This window comes from Ptychodera flava, chromosome 11 (genome assembly GCF_041260155.1).
Source record: "Ptychodera flava strain L36383 chromosome 11, AS_Pfla_20210202, whole genome shotgun sequence".
NCBI lineage: Eukaryota > Metazoa > Hemichordata > Enteropneusta > Ptychoderidae > Ptychodera > Ptychodera flava.
This window is the reverse complement of record NC_091938.1, coordinates 3876910-3897886: the sequence shown is the minus strand read 5'-3', so window position 1 is coordinate 3897886 and position 20977 is coordinate 3876910. Positions and strand designations below refer to the sequence as shown.

The following is a 20977-nucleotide window of genomic DNA, read 5'->3' as shown; positions in this document are numbered from 1 at the left end:
TAAAGAGACAAAGATAGAATGGACATGAACCTAATATGGACTGTAGTCAGAAACAATCGCAACTAGACAAGTTGTGCAGAATATGCCGTCCTGAATAATATTGAAGGGCATAAAGCAGTAAATATACCACCTGCCTACAGCATTTCCTAATAACTTACCTTTGAACAATTTATCCTAGTGCAATGGATAGTCACATTGTGTAGGAAAGAAAACTGGCTGCAACAGATCGATTGGTCGTTAGTTCACACCTAACGGTGGCAGGCAGCAGCTACAGGCTTACAACTCTCGATGGAATATGAAACCATTAAAGTTGGTTATTTTGCAAAGTGTTTCAATGTACTAAGTCATTAGCGAAAGCTTCCAACTCGAATATGTCCAGCACTTTCAAACCATACCATTCAAAGAGTCAGATATTATCAATAATGAGAATATCCATGTTCCCCACTGAAGTATGAGAGTACTATTCTTGTTGTTTAATAAGGATCAACAACAGCAACAACTGAACAGTGAACAGTGTGTTAACCCTAGCATCAACAGTGTAAGATTAACAACAGAAGGCATCACAAATAAAGTGTAAGCACGGAAAAAGGGAACCATGCCACTTTTGCAAAGAGGCACACAAATACTTTGTAGCAGATAAGGACACCTGTGAAATGGACATTGATAAGCCTGTCTTTCTAATTTTGCCTGTTCATAGACTTACCTAGTTTTAAGAGTACCGAATTTCATGGCAGTGGTCCCAAGGACATGAACACGAAAGATGGAGTGCAACTGGAAATACGTAAATGAAACACAGTGAAGCAAGGCCATGATTTGCGCACATATGCCACGGTTATGTCATATCCGATGCCAAAATAGCAGATTAAAAAGTTGTTCAGAAGTTCGAATATGTCATTTTCATCTGTCTGACCTTACTAAATTATATAGCATACACTAGGCCAAAGGCAACAAGTTTAGGTATTTCGCAATTATGCGTATTGCACAAAAAGTGTAGGTTCACATCAAAGTAAATGAGCTCTATAACAAGAGTCCATCAGGAACTATGCCAGAGCAGATATGATACACTACTTGTAACCTAATTCTGTTTTTGAGGTATCAGCTTAACTGATATTTGCTTATGTTCCTTGAAGCCAAGCCATGCGACCTGCAAGACCGTACTGAAGGCCCTGCGAGGGGTATGTGAAGCGATCTCATTGACTTCATAAGTGACCTTAAATTGGATGACGGTATATCCAGTGCATGATATCAAAATTGTAACATATATAAAATTGTAAAATTGTAATATATATATTACCATAACATATATGGCGGACACAGAGTTGATGATGAACACACTGTATTATGGATCAATGTTGGCTTAACAGACTATTGCCCATCCCATTTTTCCCCCAAAAAATAGTGATGGCAGTGCCAGGGGTTGACAACCAAAGAAAATCAACTCTTAACAAGCATCTTAAACCAGCAGAAGCACTTAACGGAGCTTTTGCAGCTAAAATATTTTCTCGAGCAGAAAAATATTATTCCAAAGAAACTAATATATTAATTTCTATATACGAGATACGATTGGCGTATTTGGTATGGCAGTATTGTGAGCAACATTTACAGCAGGGTTCAATGCTTGCTCAAAACTTTTCAGGGCATAGTTGAGAAATACAAAACCATAATCAAGGTATGGAAAAGTTCGAGGCAGATACTGAGGATAATAGCAAATGATTTATGTTCCAAAAAGGAGAGCCTTGACACTAACAAGATTGATGAGAGCAAGTAAGTGTAACAAAAGACAATCTTGATTTTTATGCTGAAGCAGTAGCTAGCGCTGACTGCCTAGCTCTACTGGTAAAACCTTAATTTGTAAACTATATTATGACCAAACAAACAGTCAGAAGAATTTGGAACTAATTTCTGTGATCGGTTGGCTTGGTATAGGAGAAATTTTGATGTTGAAATATTTTTGAGAGCTACGTATAGACTCTAGGCTTTAATGTTCTAGGCTTTAATGTTCTTTTAAAGAATATGCGATTTGTTCTGAAAAACACAACAACATTGTGAAATTTTGCTCTTGTATTGAGCCAGAATGGTGCAGACTACGTAGGACAAAGAGACACATCCATAAAATGAATCCAGGAGAACGACTCGATGATGATATCTTTTACTCTATTATTCTTCATTTTGATTAAGAATGCCAGAAGCTCAACGTTTTAAAAATACTAGATATTATTGTTGTGTTTCAGAATTCAGAAGATGATAAATAACTCCATCACATGCAAAAATACTGGGAATTTCATTAAGGAAACAGACATATTTTCCAGGCAGATGGGAGTATTAATATTTTAGTGTCTATGAGGTTTGACCTCGTGAGTCTGGTGCCTGTTGATTTTTTAAACCAGAAAGGTGTAACATAAGGACGCTTCCAGAAATTAAAAAAATTAACAAGAAACGATTCTTTGATACTACTAATGTTGGAAAAGATTTGCAGTTGTGCAGTCTAAGTCAAGACGACAATGACTAGCCCTTTAGAACTGACGTCATGATTAAAACAAGAATACTGTGGAGGTAACAGGACTACTATGGAGTAAAGACTTCAATATTTTTAAGAGAACAACGAAATTTGTTTATAACGTGTGCATGACCTTTTTAAAGAATGCAAATGCAATTGAAATATGGAATGGAACGTGTGAATGTAAATTCTGAGTGTGGTTAATAGCAAAAAGAGTTGCACCGAAAACAAAATTACATATTAGCCTTTACTGGAGATTTACCATGCTACGCCTACTAAAATTTCTGAGACTATCTCTCGAAGAAGATTGAATGTGCCCTGTGTGAGTATTTTACAGAAAATAACACATGTAGATAAAAGAGTAGAACAACAGAAAATATAAATGAGAGGTACGACAGAAAGAAGTTTGACCTTGGGATTCGAAAATGTCACAGGGAGAAAAAATTGAAAATAAGGCAAGTTAGGCTGCTTTCACAAACAGCTCTGGAGGGGGGAGGGAGATTCAAAAAAGTTCTCAATTTTTTCACAAGTACCGCTTAACAAAATCACAGTGTGTTCGATTCCCTCCTTCTGACTCACTATAATTTTGAAGTCCCCTCACAAGAAGGCAAAACGTGGCCGATATAGTACTTTGTTCAAATATATCAAATCATAATACATGGGAGTCTATTCGGCAAACTTTTCACATTTTCCCCATAAACTCAAGCTATATCTTTACATTTATATGTTTTTGATAATTCATGTAAATGTACTTTGCTTGACGTGGCAGGTAAAAAGTGCAAGTGTGTACAAAAAAAAATTTTGGATTTCATTGATAATGTTGATTCACTATACATGGAAGTCTATGAGAAAACTATGAAGGCATATTTTCCAATATAAAACTAGCAATATCTGTTCATGTATAGACGTTTAATTAATGTACTTGATCAGACTAGGATGGCTACAGGTGCATGTGTGTGCAAGAAATTTGGAATTTCACTTAAAATGTTGATTCACGATACATTCTAATCTATGAGGAAATACGAATTACCCAGGGGTCATCATCTCCCAATCCTGGTAGATGTAGGACGCGAACACTTTTAATTACCTTCGACCTGAAGGCTAATCCTTAACCAATTCTAAAGACGTTAAATTTGCAATTAATTTCAGTCTTGCAAGGAAAGTTTGATTCAATTAACCAAAAATATGCACATTAACTCGGAATCCAAAATCCCCATTAAAGTCGAAAATCATAATAACCTGGTCTTTGGCATCTACCAAACAATACAGCTCAACAACCAACAACATAGACCTCTCAAACCAACGTCAATTGCATGAAAGAAAATTCGCGACTACTTCAGTAACAATAAACGAAATCATGCCCTGATTTGCTTCACGTCGAAGGTTATATTCTGAGATCAAGACGAAAAGAGTAAAAGAGTAAAACAAATCGTGTCACCACATCACTTTTGTAAGATAACTAGACAGGTAAGAAGTACCTTTCGCCCAAACCTTGTCTAACATCATACTTTGTGTGCGATTTGACACGATGAACTTTGAGGTCACACATCGATTGTCTGAGATAGGAGGACAAACAATCATTAAGTCGAAAAACACCATTTACATACTACGGCTTCAATTTACTCTCGACCGAGATCTAGTACTACCGGAAAAAATGCACGGTCTCTAGATTTACTTCAATTGCAATCAAATTTGAATCACACATCTGTCATTGCAAGCTTTACACAGAAGATGGTGTATTCCCGGGATATAGGCTTTCCTGACAGCTTGCCAGCCAAAGCCTATTGTTACATTCAAACAATATTGCATACTTTACCTTGAACAAAGTACACACACCTTTAAATATTTTTCAAGATTTCCATAGCCATGGTTTTCGATTACTTTTGGTAATATACCAACGTTTCCTCGTCTTCACGAATTTTCGTCAGGTTTGCAGGTGATGGGTTATCAATGGTGACAACAAGGCCCTTGCATTGTGAACTCTCAGCTCGTCTGACCAAATCAAGTGTCACGCTTCGATTTGGAAATAAGTAGATGTTGAGCCATTTTAATCCCGTCGGTGCTTTTGTGCTAACGTCTTCCACCGATTTGTTAGCATGCATGCTCAACACCATACAAACTCCCAATTTTTCTGCAGCTGTACAGCGAATAAGATCGTAATAATAATATTTGTACACATTTGACAAATTGTATCCAATTCTACTAGAACCGTAACAATTTCCGCTTTAAATGAATTATCGTTATACGAATATTTCCTTTTTGGTGAGCAAGTTGTTTGACTTAATGGGCGTAAGTCACAGAACGGAAAATTCATTCTGACTAACACCACACCATTATTCTAAGGGAATGAAATTGAAACGGAGTACACAAAATCAGTTATATTTTCTCAATACTACATACTGAGTTATTGATTGCAATTTGTTTGTATATATTGTTGGACCACCACGCATCAAATATGAACAAAATGATATCTATCATTGAAAGGGGGAATCAAGTCGTAAGTTGCTAATTTATGTATCTTAAAACATTTAATAAATATATCGTACGGTCGTCAAATTTAGTCTGAAAGAGCTGAAGTTACTGTTCCTCAGTACAGCAGAAATGGTAAACAGCATAAGATAACACGAAGGAAACCATTCACTGGGCAAACTCATGCGTATGACTAAGATAAATTTAATTGTGTGCAATCACATAAAACTATAAACACGAAGCCTGGGAAGCCTAATTTAAGTTAACCAAAGTACATTTGATTGACTGTGAGTGTACAATTTTTAAAATCACGATTTGCAACAAATGCAATTTTGGACGATTCTAAAAAATTATCATTAGAATCATTATATAGGACTAGGTGTTTCCAAAAGAACATCTTTAACGAGGAAGTTATAGATAACATAAAAGATAGATTGATCACAACATGCTATGACAAAATTGTATTCATACTACTATTACCTCTAGCCGTTGCCACTTCGCCATCAGGATGTGCTATTGCATGCCAGGCTGTCGGAGAAATACATATTGGAAAATCCACTCCATGGTCAAGCAAGGAAGTTGACAAATCAATCGATGAGACATTCTGCAACAGACGAGGCCGGATTCGAAGTCTGCGTGGTTAACAATGCCAAAGACATCCAATCAGTTTACAAAGTTTCATGACTAAAGAAAACGATTAAATCAGACAGAAATAACTAACATGACGAAGTTACGGATAAATTGTACATGTTTAGAAGGCCTTCTGCGTAGGGATAATGTAAGACACTTGAGATGCTTGAAAGATCCCTGACAGAATATCGTTTATGCAAACCTGGTGAATGCCTTCCTATTCTGTTTCAGCGTTATCTCTTCATCACTACCAGAGACGTAATATAACCATGCCAGTTCATCCAACCGTGATTTGAAGACCTCTTCGTATTCTGCTACACATGCTATTTTTCAGTCATATTTGATACGGGAACTGGTCGATAAAGTCAGAGGAAGAGGCTTTTAGGGACTGTTCAGTCTTTTTATCAGCCTGGGGTGGATCTACAGGTATCAACCTGTTTTTGACTTTGGTGATGGGGAGGGTCAATGTGTGCTTGAATATGGCAAAATTGAATTTCAGTCCAGACCAAAATAAATGCGTAGGCAATTTTATACAACACGTTATACAATTGTGTAGTAACAATTGTAAATAATGTAATAGTGTAAATGTTGTATGGTAAGATGACAAATCGAAGTCAGGGCATTTCTTTCGTTAATATGCAGAATAAAAATCATGAAAATTGTCAAAAAATACAGCTGCTTCCCTTGAATATTTACCAAGCATGGGTTCATTAGCATTCATCGTGATGGCTGGAAACAATGTAATACCAAATGAACTGTTTGATTCCCCGCTGTTCTACTTACAACACTTCAAGATATGTGATTATGCACAGAAAGTATTAAATACATTCATAGGGCATTCAAAATACTGTATTCGCAATCAAACTTTTTTCTTTTTTCTTTTTTTAATTATTTAATGACATACAGAAAAAACAAAGCCACAAAATAATTCTCATCTTTGTAGTATATGGAATATATATATATATATAAAGTCGATAAAGGTGGCTCTGTTATCATTTGGAATAGACAAAGCTATATAGAAGTTATGAAAGAACATTTGTCTGACATTAAATACTATCAACAGATTAGTGAAGATTTGACACCTACAGTTCATGCTAAAATCGTCGAACAAGCAAATAAAATGGAAAATAATTCAACAATCTCAGCCACAGAAGCAGCAGCTATTTGCTACGAACACAACATCACTACTCCGTATATGCATGGTTTGGCAAAATGGCATAAGATCCAGAATCCTGATACCAGCCTCCATCGTAAACCCCCAGTTAGGGCTATTATCTCTCAAATCAATAGCCCTACACAAAGAGCATCCATATGGCTTCATCACAAACTGATGGATATAGTACCACAGTATTGCAGGGAATTAGTTAAAGATTCCACTGACTTCTTACATCAACTTCATCAAGCAAATTCCTCACAGATTTCAACGTTACCGGCGGACTCTCTTCTGTTCAGTTTGGATGTAATCAGTTTATATCCCAATATCCCGATTGATGAGGGCCTGGAAGCACTTAAACATGCATTCGAAACATGCACCAAATTCAACGCTACCAATACTGATGACATCATTGAGTTAGCCAATATTGTCTTACGTAACAATGGTTTCGAGTTTTGTGGAGAACATTATATTCAAATCCATGGGACAGCCATGGGTACGCCTTTCGCTCCTATGTACGCCAACATTTTTATGAGCTGGTTCTGGAGAAAAACCGAAAATTACAATGACCAACCCGATCTGCTCAAAAGATTTATTGATGATCTTCACGGTATATGGACACTCGGCGAAGACAAATTGCTCCGATATCACAAATACCTTAACAGTATACACCCATCTATCAAGTTCACTTTGGAGTATGGTAAAACCAAGCAACATTTCCTCGACATCTCTACAAGCATAGTGAACGGGAAAGTGGAGACTGATCTCTACACCAAACCTACTGACAGTGGAAGATATTTGTCTCCCTCTTCACACCATCCAAGACACATCTTCAACAGCATTGTATACAGTGGAGTTATCCGATTGCGCAGAATATGTTCACTCGATATGTGGTTTGATCAACGGGCCAGTGAATTCAAGGACAGACTGATCAAATCTGGTTACCAGGCCAACAAAATACAAACCATTATAGATGAAGTTCGTAAGAAACCAAGATCATCCTTTCTCCGTTACAATAAAAAGCATCCATGGACAGAGTGGTTTGGGTCAACGACTTCAATCCTATGCGACCAGACGTCAGACAACTAGCCAAAAGACACCATAAAATCCTGCAGCTCTCTGAAAGAATGTCTATGGTTTCCCCTACACCTCCCCTCATTTCGGACAGAGTTTGTGCCAATCTTGGCCAGTTGATTGTAAGACACAGATTACAACAACAACAACAACAACAACAACAACAGAATAAACGGAGCTCACGGCCATGTAATGATACTAGATGCAGAGTAATGTGTTCACAGATGGTCACCACGGACAGCATAACAAGTCATAGCAACGGTAAAACTTTCAAAATAAAGGGACAGTACAACTGTAATACTGAAAATGCCATTTATTGCGTATTTTGTGATATTTGCTTATGTCAGTATATTGGCCAAACTAAAAACAAAATAAGGTACAGAATGGCCAGTCACAGAAGCATGATATAATGTAAAAACAATGATCTCGATAATCCAGCACTATTTGTGAGTCAGCAATTTAACCTTCCCCATTCAGTAAAGAACATGAAAGTCATTATCTTGGAAACGGTTCATAACAGTGATCACAATGATAAATATCTAGAATCCTTGTTGAAACAAAGTGGATATTTTTACTTAACACCATGTATCCAAAGGGACTCAATAGAGAGTCACCCATTCCCGCTATAGTGTAACTTTTTATTCAATCATTGACATTTTGGGTATTTTTCACCCTCCCTGTCAGTTTGACTACATACGGGTGATACCTTTATTTTTATCACATTTTTTATCACATTTGTTTTTCAAGACATTTACATCTTTTAAGTATTGACATTGAATTTTACCCTGTATTTTTACCACTTTTTTATTTTGATGGTGATCATTATTATTTAAGACTTTTACATCTTTTTTAGAATATTGACATTGAATTTTACCCTGTACTTTTACTAGTTTTTTATTTTGATGGTGAAATTTCACTTCAGTAGAGTTCTATTTTCTCCTGGCTTAAATATTTCAGTACCGGTTGGTTTTCCTACAGCTGTCTCTCCACTTTCTAAGACATTGTTGGTTCATTTGTATTGTACACCGTATTGCACATTTCTTACGTCTGCATGTGATGTACATCGCATTCAATATATGCAAATCAGCTTGTAGGTGTCAATCACCCAATGCATTTCAACCTCTGCTCTGGTTGGTTCAGTGTCATTTCCATCTTGACAGTCAACAAGTGAGTACAGTCTTGCGTTGTTCCACAACTCTTTGTGTAGTATAGATCCTCGTGTTGAGTCCGAGGTCCAGTTACCACTAAAAGTACTTTTTTTAGAGTTTCGCTTTCAAGTTCGTTTCAATTTTTAGCTTCCTGTATTTTCTTTCACATGCTTTATAGTCTGTTATCCGTTTATTTCAGTTTTTAACCCTGATGAAGTGGGATTAAGCCCACGAAACGTCGGACAATAAAATTTAGTTTGTAGTGAAGAACACTGTGTCCTAGAGTTGGTGCTGCTTGACCTATCCTGTCAATATATATATATATATATATATATATAATAATATATATATATATATATATATATATATATATATATATATATATAAAAAAAGTTTGATTGCGAATACAGTATTTTGAAAGCCCTATGAATGTATATATATATATATATATATATATATATATATATATATATATATATATATATATATTAGAAACTAAATTGAAAAACAAACAACTACATCTGAGTGTCTCTGCACAGCCAATTTGGGGCTTGAAAAAATGACCATGTAGGACTTGAACCCGCGACCCCCGAATTCAGTTTGGATGCTCTACCAACTGAGCTAACCGATCAGTTCAACTTGGTTTGTCGTGCGCCGTCCTGTTGGCCATTTGTCTTCCCCGAATGAGACCTCAGATTTACACTGGTTATTCTCTCGAAGGAGTTGTTTTAAGGAACCGTAAATATGTAACTAAAAACGTGATATTGAAATATGACAGGTTTCCCAGTGTTGTAACGAATTCGTATTTCGGGGGACGTGGGTTCAAGTCCTACACGGGTCATTTTTTCAAGCCAAAAATTTTGCTGTGCAGAGACACTCAGATGTTGTTGTGTGTTTTTCAATTTAGTTTCTACTTTAAATTTCCACGCTGTCCCTATCACACGATATTGTTGAGATGCGTTTGCTTTTTGCGTCGGGTATGTGTTTAATTATAGTTGACGGGTGATTAGACTGCTTATGGACTCGTGAAAACAGATTTCTCCCAAAGTCTTTTCAGATTCATGTTTTAGAAACATGCATCGTATAATGCTCAACTAACTGTATTTGGATTGCTAAACGCGACATAAACACTTACCCAGCACTGATATGACACAACAATATGACTTAAATGTTCACAGCTGCAAAAGAAGATCAACCATAATATCAAGATTTACCGTTTTGATATTATCGTTACATACTTACAGGACTAAGTATTTAATTCGTTTTCATGACTGCATAGCCTTAAACAATGCCAAGTGTTGTCTACAATTCTATTTAATAAGTGCGAAGGTTTAGATCCATATCACTGTGGGCATATCTCTGACCTGAAGTCATTCACAGACATATGTTCAAAGTTCATATTTCGTTCATTTTACATCATTATTGAACAAGTGACTATCGTAATATTCGAATCAGGTCTCTTGTTTCACACATTGTAGAAGGGAGATCTCGTTTCCAATAAACAGTAAAAGGCCAGACAGATTCTGAATGACATGAACTAAAACTTGCAATTGCAGCTGTTTTCACCTCTTTCTTACTACTAAGAGAAATGTCATAATCTGATATACGTCCTAAGCAACGCCGGACACAAAAGGTGCAAAAAGCAGGAGCAGGGTAGAGTAAGAACATTCTGAAATGGTGTGCATACACAATGAAAAGACAAAAACTGTCAAATCTTACCCTAAAACGGCATAATCGATCTGATCAGGGGAGTATTGTCCAAAAGTGTCAACACCGATGACAGATTGGCCTTTGACCTCGTTCGCTGTCGTTATTGATAGTTGTATAGCTTGGCTAAGGGCGCAATACGCTAACTGAACCTATTTAAATCTGGTAGTGGGGAGAATCTCTTCTTATATTGAGTTTCACACGTTTCGATATGACATACCTTTGATGTTTTTAGAATTGTCTGATTCAGCTTGCAGACTCAGTAAGCTTTCATTGCAGTTCTGGCTCTCAGCCATCTTTGAGAAGTAATGTTGAAATTATCGTTCCTTCCTTTGCTTAATCACTATCATGGCATGTTCATTGTTATAGCGACAGTAAATTACATCATATCAAAACAACTTGGGGGCACTCTTTGCTGTCTATCTCATAATCTTTATCAATAATCGGGCAATTCTTATGAACGCCCGTTGATATTATTCTGCTATTATTAACTCAGTAGTTGAAACGCATGATTATCCTCCGGTCCCTTTAAAAAATTGATAGTATCGTTCGATTTAACAAACCCATACGCAATCATAGCCTGCTATAAAATCTAAAACAGGAAAAACGCCGGCGTCTTAAAACACAGAAACGACAGCTGCTAGACCGTGGTAACATTCAAACATATACTCTCGCCAGTGGTCTGCTCAAAATGAATTACATACCATTCAGCACTAGAACTCCGAGCTGGGACATAGCAAAATCAAGGTTCGGCAGCGCTTTCTCAGTTACAATGAATAAGAACATATCGGACATGGCATCATCTTTAATAATCACAATGGTTTTATCAGACTTGGCAACATTTTCAATATCAACCAGGGCTTTATACATTTAATTATCCCGCATACACTGGCAGAGAAGAGTCTCAGAGCAGAAATTCAGGTTTCACATGCTTTATTTAATATAGTCAAAAGGAAGAAACAGTTTATTTCCAAATAACGATTTCTGAAACATCTATGACAGGTGTACCGTTACCTTGAAAACACGATACATTATGATGGTAATATTGAAAAGGTAAATACTAAACTCTAAATATAAACAAGATTATAGACAGTCATTTTGATGAAAATATCGTTTTGTAAACTTGATTGCCATTTATTTGCAATGAAATCCGATGCTAATTGACAGTAACTGAGCCACACTAGATACAAAGTGGGAATTGAACAACTCGTTTACCTCTCAGTAAAATCTGCCTTGTCTTTGAACTTTTGTTTTACAGATGATATGGCTAGCACTGTGTCCGTGACAGTTATGTTAGAAATTCAACCTGAGGTCCAAAAAGGAATTTTGAAATTCGTAGATTTAGTTGAAAACGTATTTTACTTGATGTGTTCCGTCATTCAGTCTTTTAAAGTTTCGCATAGTGCGATTCATGCACTACAAAGGAAGGCACGATGTCCGACAATGATCGACAACCTGAAAATGGAAGAACATCTCTATGTTATTGGAGAGCTGTAATCAATTTCAGTCTGATTTCAATGTAAAATCAAGAAAAAATATAATGTTACCATTGAGAGGAATGTTCACATTTATTTCATCAACTAAGTTTGATGAATGTAAACTAACCTGCAAACCTCATTGTTCGAATGAGTTCAGATTTTAAGATTTCCAATATTTGCTTCGCACCGTCTTCACCCTGAAAGAGAAACATTTCCCCCTTCATTAACAAAAAACGGCCTTTTCCAAAACCTAGTCATTTTTGGAATTAAGATATTTTAAGAGACAATTTAGACTCGTAAGTTTTCAAAACAGTGTTTCCTCGAAGATAATGTTCCGGATACTGTCATCACACCTCTGAGTTCTCCTTGGTTATGACAGTATATTTAAAGGGACATTAGCTGTAACTTTAGACTAATTTTTCACTACTCTGTATCAATGTATCAACTACAGAATTTTACTATAATCCGATCATCATGACCAATGCCCGGTGTCTTGCTTGCCAACACAGCCTGTATATGTTAAATACCATTGTTATTGTTGATAAATGTATTCTAGTCCGGACCTGAATACAAAATTTAAACTATAACAATGCAGATTATACTCATATAGGGTATATTTATGAGCTAAATATTAGTAATTTCTCCATGGTTCAGGGATTCAAACCAGAAACTGCAGATGATACGTAACACAGAACAAACAAAATAAAAAATTGCCAAAGTTACAGCTAACGGATCTTTAATAAGACGACCCACTGCGCTTGAAGACAATGCCTATTTTTGTCCTACTGAGAAATTTAAAATGCCTTTTTCATTTCCAAATGTTGCCATTTGACGGCTAGATAGAATTTACTGACAAACATACGTTTTATGAAAGGTTGAATATCCTTCCTGTTTTGTCATTTTAGTAACTTTAGCATTTTATAATTGCCGATTTTATTCTAAACTTTTAATATAGATACCCACTGAGTGTGCAAGTCCATACAAAATTGGCCGGCCAACAAACACTGCTTTTGCTCCCAGTGCCAATGCTTTGAATACGTCAATACCATTACGTATTCCACCATCTATGTAGACTTCAACTCTGTCTCCAATAGCTCTGACAACTTCCGGCAGTGCTTCTATCTGGATAGTGGAACATTTGAGTACATGTAATTGATACAAAAACTGATAATTAAGATCTGATATGTTGTTTAAATTCATCAAAATTTAAATAATTGTGTACACTTTTATTGCAATTTATTGCACTCAAGTGCGCGAAATACTATTACTTTCCGTATTATTTATTTTGATTGCTATTAATCAATTAGTACAATCAAATTTTTCCATAAAATGTTATTGTAGATGCATCCATTTTCATTGTCATCACATCAAAAACACACCTGTTTTTTAAAACTGAAAACGTTCATTTACCTTCTCAACCGTTTTCATGTTCGGCTGGACAGCTATCGCTTTTGTTTGGCAAGATGACACAAATATTTATGTTATGGCTATTAATGCTTATTCCAACCTTCGCATCCGGGCATGTGACCGAATATCGCCACCATGCTAATTTTGTGCTTGTTAAGCTCCTTTGGTTACAGAGGTCTCTATGTCTCTGTCTCGAGCTCTGCTCTTGCAACAAGTTCGTGTAAACCCTCGGATCAAATCTGGCCTCTTTACACGGAAACCAAGTGATTACGACGAGGAGAGATATCGTTTAATCTATTTAATCTCCCGAGAATCTTGGACACTATTTCAAGTAACTTCCTCATAGCAGGAACGTACGAATTCACCGCTATCTGAGAAACAGAAACCCTTTGACGCAATCAAATGTACGAAACTTATCAAACTTTTCATCAACCGTACCAAAGCACTGTGCTGTGTAGTTTACATTTAACAGGAGTTTAATTGGGGGTGGGGCGGGGTGACATTCTGTAAGCGATAAGAAGTACGTCAAAAAACCGCTTGTGAACTTTTAACCTTTGCATATCATGCAGTAAAATTCTTCGCGATTGGCCGAACCAAGTCGGATACTATCGGAATGCTATGACAATATCGGACCCACCTTGTACAGTGCTACGTATTAAAGGCACCAATTTGTGAGATTGTGACTAGTAAGGAAGTTAAAATTATTGGGATTATGGAAAACATTGCCTAGATATATATCGATTTGGTATTGCTATACTAACTGTTTTGGCCAACAGAACATCTTCCTAAATAGTCAGTCTCATTTCCCTGACACTGAGAAAATGAGTTGAAATTTGTGCAGTATTAGTAACTTACTGATGCAGGCACAGAATCAAGTCCTCGACCTCCATGATTTGATACTATGACAGCATTTGCCCCATTGTTGACTGCCAATATGGCATCTTCGGCTGTTAGGACACCCTTAGCGATAATTGGTAGATCGGTTTGTGAACGCAGCCAATCAAAGTATTGCCACGTTGCAGCCCGATCTCTAATGCTTATATCGACGGGACGTCCATTCTGACGTAGAGGTCCCATATCGTAACCCTGAAAATATTTAACAAACCATATCGATCTATTTGTCAAGAGTGCAGTTTAAATGCCTTAATTAAACAATCAACTTCACAGACGTGCCTTCATTCGTGTTTGTTTATTTGGTACCCCAAGCACATCGCATATCATGCATATATTTTACACGGATAATTACACCGCACCATGTGTTTCTGTACTGGTTGTGTATCCTTATACGAAAAATGTACCTTTCAAAATCTGAATTACTGAATGTTTTCATCTCACACTAATGTTTCAGTCTAAAACTAAAGTTAGTTTATTATAAAGTGACCGTATGCCTTGGACTTAAATTTGTGGGTTTCTGATGTATTTATATTCTTACATCTTTAGAGAAGAATCTTCATAGAAACGAAATGGAGAAGACCAAAGTGTGTGTATGAGTATTTACCTAATATGAATACATTTTCAACACAATTTGCAAATTCAGACTATTGGAAAAGACTGGTACAATCTAAGTCAAGACGACAATGGCTACCCTACCAGAACTACCTTCATGATTATAACAGGCGTAATTAAGCTCATGTTTGACTTTTGAACTCGTCACTCAAGATAATCATTTGACTGTCAGTCAAGATAGATTTTCGATAGCCCCTGCGGTATATATGTCAACGTAGGACAATGACCTAGAGACTGGGAACTGGCAGAAGACCAGTAATTACGTCAACTTCCTGTAAACTTGACCGCAGTTAAGCTGACTTCATTTTGACGTTTACATATGAAACACTTTGAGAATCATCAGACTCTTTGTTGTGAATTCATTATCTACCTAGAAGCATTTTGCTTATTGGCATAATACGTATTTCACATGTTTGTACATTGCAAAGATGTGAATACGTTTGTTTAAATGTAAAAAATATATGTATAGTTATTCTATAATTGATAAACCCTCGAGAAATGCCAATCACAAAGAACATTAGCATAACTGGTAAATCGATGTAGAATTCGATATCAATTTTTATTCGGCCTTATTGCAAAGCGTTGCTAATGTGGAGATGAGTCACTGTGGTTTATTGAATCACATTGACTAAATCCATATGTTCCATCACACCAATGCATCATATCATGCTTTGCTTACACAATGCAATCAGGGGAATACGTTAGTGTCTACCTGTCTTTATTTTAAACAGACGTGTAACTGATCGGATCGTTTTGATGATTTTTAAGTTCCTGTCCGTTGGCAATATGCACCTTCCTTTAACTTGACGAATCAGGCATTCAAATGCCTTTGAAGAATTAAATTTGAGTGAAACGGACTGTGGAACCCCCTGTCAACCTTATCAGCTCCGATTATTTTTTCATTGTACGTTGAAGGAGGATTATATCTCAACCTTATAAAAAACACTCTCTACTGCCGACTTTGAAAATCAGTTGAGGCGTATTCACTGTAATAGCTCCAGCTAAACCAGCATGGAAACATACATGTAGAAGTTTGTAACATCATATCCCTTGAGTTTACGAGAATCTAATATTGCAGGTTGGCCACTTTTACCGGCTCAACTTGTCTTTATTCTGATCCTAAGGACCACGAATTGCGTACTTGTTTCAATCGTATCATAGTTTGGTAACTGTAAAGTTGTGTGCCATGCGAGGTGATGCTTCTCTTGATACGCTACATGTAATTATAATATTCCTGTAGATTGCCGAGTAATAGTTAAATGCACAAACCTTTAAATACTTTTCCAAATGTCCGTTACCATGGTAATCGTTAACTCTACGAGAGTAAATAGAAATTCCCTTTCTGTGATGAAATTTAATCAGATTTCCAAGTGATGGGTTGTCAATAGTGACAACAAGGCCGTTGTAATTCGCATTTTCTGTTCTTCTGACCAAATCCAGAGTCACGGTACGATTCGGAAATAAATAGAGATTCAACCATTTCAGTCCCTTTGGTGTTTTCTCCCTTACTTCCTCCAAAGATTTATTGGCATGCAGACTCAATATCATACATGTTCCAACTTTCTCCGCAGCTGTAAAGAGAACAACGACACTGTTGACAAAGTGTTGAGAATTTGCAAACTTTATGAAAATTATGCATTTTCGATTTTACCTTTTACCTTTTACCTTCGATTTTACCTTTGGCTGTAGCCACTTCTGCATCAGGGTGAGCTAGTCCTTGCCATGCAGTTGGGGCAATGCATATTGGGATATCTACTCTCTGGCCAAGTAGAGATGCTGACACGTCAATTGAAGACACATCTTGTAATACACGAGGCCTGAGACGAAGTCTGCTCAAAAATATGAATTAATACTCTTGAAATATATTTGTACTCTCGACATTTTTTTGTTTATTCATCATACAGCATATATTTCTATCGGGAAGCGGGATTCCGTGGAACTAGGGTAACATACAAGGAAAAATTGCTCAAAGAGAAAGCTTGGTTGACATACGAGTTGAGTAAAATACATTGGTATTTCACATCAGCACAGTGCATTCTTTGCTTACACTCATTCTTTTGTTTATAGGAGGAGATCGTTTATTTATGGCAACCTTTAGCAACAGTATCTGAAAGTAAGATTTTTTCCCATCAATTAACATTTTGTGCTTGTCATTTTAACATTGTTTTAACTCTGCCCATATTCACATTTGATGTGTACACACAGATCAATTATCGTGAAATATAGCAGACAATAGGACTCAACTACTTTGGTCCTTACTCATATCAAGTTTGGTCAAGTGGGCACAAAAATCCTTCTTTGATATGGCACATCCTTCTTTTACTGATAAAACACCCCACCCCCGGTTTATCCGCTCCTTTAACAGGTGATGCATGAAGATAAATCGATTAAAATCTATACCTTTTAAATGCATTCCTGTTCTGCTCCAATGTAATCTCTTCATCACTACCAGAGACATAGTATAACCACGCTATTTCATGCACTCTTCCTTTGAAAACATTTTCATATTCTGCTACACTCGCGAGTTTGTCAGTCATCCTAGACCTACAGACTAGGCCTGAAATGAGTTATACTTGAATTAGCATGGGGACAATTACACTTTTTGTTTGAGAATCACAGTTACCTATCGTATTTACCAACCTTTGCGTCGAGTAAAGCGAAAACTGAGGGCATTATGTCATCCTTATATGATATATTCTCAGGAGAAGGTAAAATATGGGCTATTTAATAGCCGCACATGGCTAAGACAACCACTACAGTCGCTTGTACGGCCAAGTGTAGATCATACCATGGATTCAGTTGAAGCAGCCTGCGGTCACCATTCAGCTGATTCATGAAGAAAACCTTTTCGAGACTAATTATGTGAAGAGCTTTCTTAATTGAAGTGATACTGTAACAGCAAATATAGTATTTCTGAAACATTGTTGAGTATACTGCTTGTTTAATGAAAGATTGTGTGAACAGATGAATGACATTCAGCAACGTTAACTATGGGGACATTACGTCACTTACGGGGACCATGCAATACATTTGTACATTCATTGGGAAGATACACCTGCAAAGTCTACCATGCCACTTTCAGTAAAACGTTGAGAAGGCACCGACCAGAAAGAATGGTTTGTAAGTCTCTTTTTGGTGTCTATTGGATGTCAGATGAATATCTAAAAAAGATCTGACCTTCATCGGGCAGTGTCACACAAATACTTCATCTGGTCATGGATTGTGGACAACAAGTACAGTAGTTTGCTTTGAAGCATTGGCATTAGACTAATTAGACATATTGTCTAAATCAAGGTGTTGCCAACACTGACGGGTGAAATTAACAGCTAAGCGATAACATGAGTCGATCAAAAATCAACTCTGCAAAAGTTGAAACATTGTCTAGCACACGGTCAGACGTAGTCTTAACAACACCACAACATATGTCCAAGCACTATCCAAGTCTTATCACTTGCTTTCAGTTGAGTTGTTCAGATTACATCTGACCTGCTGCAAGACAATATTTCAACTTTGACTGAGTTGATTTCTGTGTGGTCAACTGGAATTGCTGCTCAGCTGATAATTACATCTGACAGTGTTTGCAACACCTCAATTTAGACAATATGTCTACTTCACATAATGTCGATACTTCAAAGCGAACCACTGTTACAGTAATATTGAAACGATTGCAAGGGTAGCCGAACGAAAGAGACACACAATTACAGAAAAAACGGTGGGCTAGAAAGCTGAACAGACATACCTGTACACCTATTTAATCCAATCCGATACAAGAGAAAAATAATCAACCACAGGTGCCACCCTACAGCTATGTTTTGATATGTTGACGTATTTTTGCATTCTGAATACGCCCACCTGACAAAAGTCAAAAGAAGTCAAAATGTTAAACAACGCACAGGTGTTTGACCTAGAGAGTCTTTTGAATATTCAGACGCGTATAATTCAACTACCAGAATTCATGATATGCATCATATATACAACCAAACCTCAATTAAACAGGTGATACAACATAATATATCATACCAGTATATTGATGGCGCAAAGGCAGCGATCTGATTGGTCGAGACGTGCAGAGAACCTTGATATATTCCCGATATACCACGGCTGGTACTGGTGCGAGCTTTTCTCAAGAGCAAAGGTCCTTTTTTGACGTTTCATGCCAGAATTCCAATATACCATAATGATTATGATATAATAGCAATAAATCACGCCCAGCGACGGTATACCACGAGATTTGACCAGTTCACTTCATGTATGCACTCGCTATCGCTCGTGCATATATGTCGTGAACTGGTCAAAATCTCGTGGTATACCACCGCCGGATGTGCTTAATTGCTTAATCATTAGCTCGTCGACCGCCTGATATTAAGAGAGACATTTTCTTCAAACCGCTTACCACAGTGTTATCAAGGTAACCCCATAAACTACCTAGTCATCATACAAGGCGGTGGCGTCAGCATCTCTTCATATGACCATTGCGCTTTTTTTTTATCGGAATTCAAACTTCTTTCAGTGAATACACTTACCCGTTTCCTTAGTAATTCCTACGTTATGATCTTTCTTGCCTCCGTTTTTTTGCGACCGCCGGGCATCTTACAACTGTCATACATTTTCGTAGGCTACTCTCAATGGAACAAAACTAGTCCTCGTATCATCATCTCTTGATACATAACTTCAAGAGGTTAGCTACTTAGATGCCACACCCATGTAATGGTGACAGTTTGATCCTTCGGATCTGTCTTATCTCTTAGACATCTTTGCAAAGTTAGTCCACGGGAGAATTTCATGAAAATTTATCATTGGAATTCAGAACTAAAATCAAGTGTCAGTGAGGTAAAAGTTTGGAATTTTGTAGTAGTGGTATAATCCCAATACACCTCACCCATTCACTATAATCAATGGTTGAACCAGTGTATGTTTCTGTCGTCATGGTATAGTCGTTCTAGGAAATGTTGCCAGTTCTGTTTGTGTTGACAAATTTGACTATGGCGAGAGCTACTCAAAGTCGGAGAACAACCAGATGCTCGTCCACGGTTTTAGTGTTTAGTCTAATGTGCTGTGTATTTGAAATTTATCTATTTATCTATATACAGAGCAGGTGTCACCTGTCAGCTATATATTGATATGTTGACATTTTTTTAAAATTTTTATTACGTCTACTTGAAATCAAACGTAAAAAGGTCAAAAGGTTAAATCACGCACAGGTTTATATGGCATAGAGAGTCTTTAGAAGACACATTCAGACGCATATCATTTCAGCTGCCAAACGTAAAAAAACACGTGATACAACATGTCACTAACAGATCGACAGCCTGATATTAAGGAAGCCCTTTTCTTCAAACAGCTTACCAAAGTGCTATCAAAGTAACCCCCAGAAACTACCTGGTCATCATACAAGGCGGTGGCTTCAGCCTCTTTTCATATGACCATCATCCCTTTTTCTATCAGAATTTAAACTTCTTTCTGTGAATACACCTACCTGTTTCCTTAGTAACACCTAAAATATGACCTTTCTTCGCCTCCTATCTGTGCCAACCCTCTGGTATCTTACAATTGTCATACATTTTCGTAGGTTACTCTCAATGAAACAAAACTCCATGTATCATCATCACTTCATGCATAAAACATTGGTTCATTAACATTCACCGTGATGGCTGGTAACAATGTAATTACCAAATGAATTATTTGATTTCCCGCCGTTCTTCCTTTCATGTTTGTGATCGGTATATACATCAATGTGCAACAGTACCAGGCATCTTATTATGCAGAGAAAGTTTAAAATACATTCATAGCATTCAAAATACTATATTCACAATTTAATAGTTGTTAAAATTCCTATACTGTAACTGACATGTTAAATATTTCACTAAAACCCCTCTCTCTCTCTCTCTCTCTCTCTCTCTCTCTCTCT

At 36.9% G+C, this 20977-nt stretch overlaps 1 protein-coding gene and 2 long non-coding RNA genes across 5 annotated transcripts; 1 reads left to right on the top strand and 2 right to left on the bottom strand.

The window, feature by feature from the left end:
- Positions 1-4333: 4333 nt before the first annotated feature.
- LOC139143322 (uncharacterized) lies at positions 4334-10754 on the bottom strand. Its single transcript, XR_011554573.1, has 4 exons — positions 10691-10754; positions 5799-5948; positions 5447-5598; positions 4334-4634 (listed from the first exon to the last, which is right to left on the bottom strand). It is a non-coding gene; the product is annotated as an uncharacterized lncRNA (long non-coding RNA).
- Positions 8746-9241, top strand: LOC139144599 (uncharacterized). The gene is made up of 2 exons (XR_011554821.1): positions 8746-8990; positions 9171-9241. It is a non-coding gene; the product is annotated as an uncharacterized lncRNA (long non-coding RNA).
- An 840-nt stretch (positions 10755-11594) lies between the features above and the next one.
- On the bottom strand, positions 11595-20933 carry LOC139143320 (2-Hydroxyacid oxidase 2-like). 3 transcript variants are annotated; one of them, XM_070713553.1, is made up of 9 exons: positions 19090-20933; positions 18809-18921; positions 17470-17626; positions 16747-16898; positions 16339-16640; positions 14419-14649; positions 13120-13278; positions 12284-12353; positions 11595-12133 (listed from the first exon to the last, which is right to left on the bottom strand). In XM_070713553.1, exons 3-9 carry the CDS (start codon positions 17604-17606, stop codon positions 12066-12068), a joined length of 1119 nt encoding a protein of 372 aa, XP_070569654.1. In that variant the 5' UTR covers positions 17607-17626; positions 18809-18921; positions 19090-20933; the 3' UTR covers positions 11595-12065. The 3 variants fall into 3 exon arrangements, with proteins under 3 accessions (XP_070569654.1, XP_070569652.1, XP_070569655.1); XM_070713551.1 differs by lacking the exon at positions 19090-20933 and having other exon boundaries at positions 18809-19031; XM_070713554.1 differs by lacking the exons at positions 14419-14649; positions 19090-20933 and having other exon boundaries at positions 18809-19032.
- Between the last annotated feature and the right edge of the window lie 44 nt (positions 20934-20977).

What these genes read in the sequence shown, in the direction of transcription:
- LOC139143320 (XM_070713553.1), bottom strand. Translation starts at nt 17,606, where the DNA reads ATGACTGACAAACTCGCGAGTGTAGCAGAATATGAAAATGTTTTCAAA. An exon ending in AGAAGTGGCTACAGCCAAAG is followed by an intron (nt 16,641 to 16,746) that starts GTAAAATCGAAG and finishes TTCTCTTTACAG; the next exon opens with CTGCGGAGAAAGTTGGAACA. An exon ending in ATTTGGAAAAGTATTTAAAG is followed by an intron (nt 14,650 to 16,338) that starts GTTTGTGCATTT and finishes AAATATTTTCAG; the next exon opens with GGTTACGATATGGGACCTCT.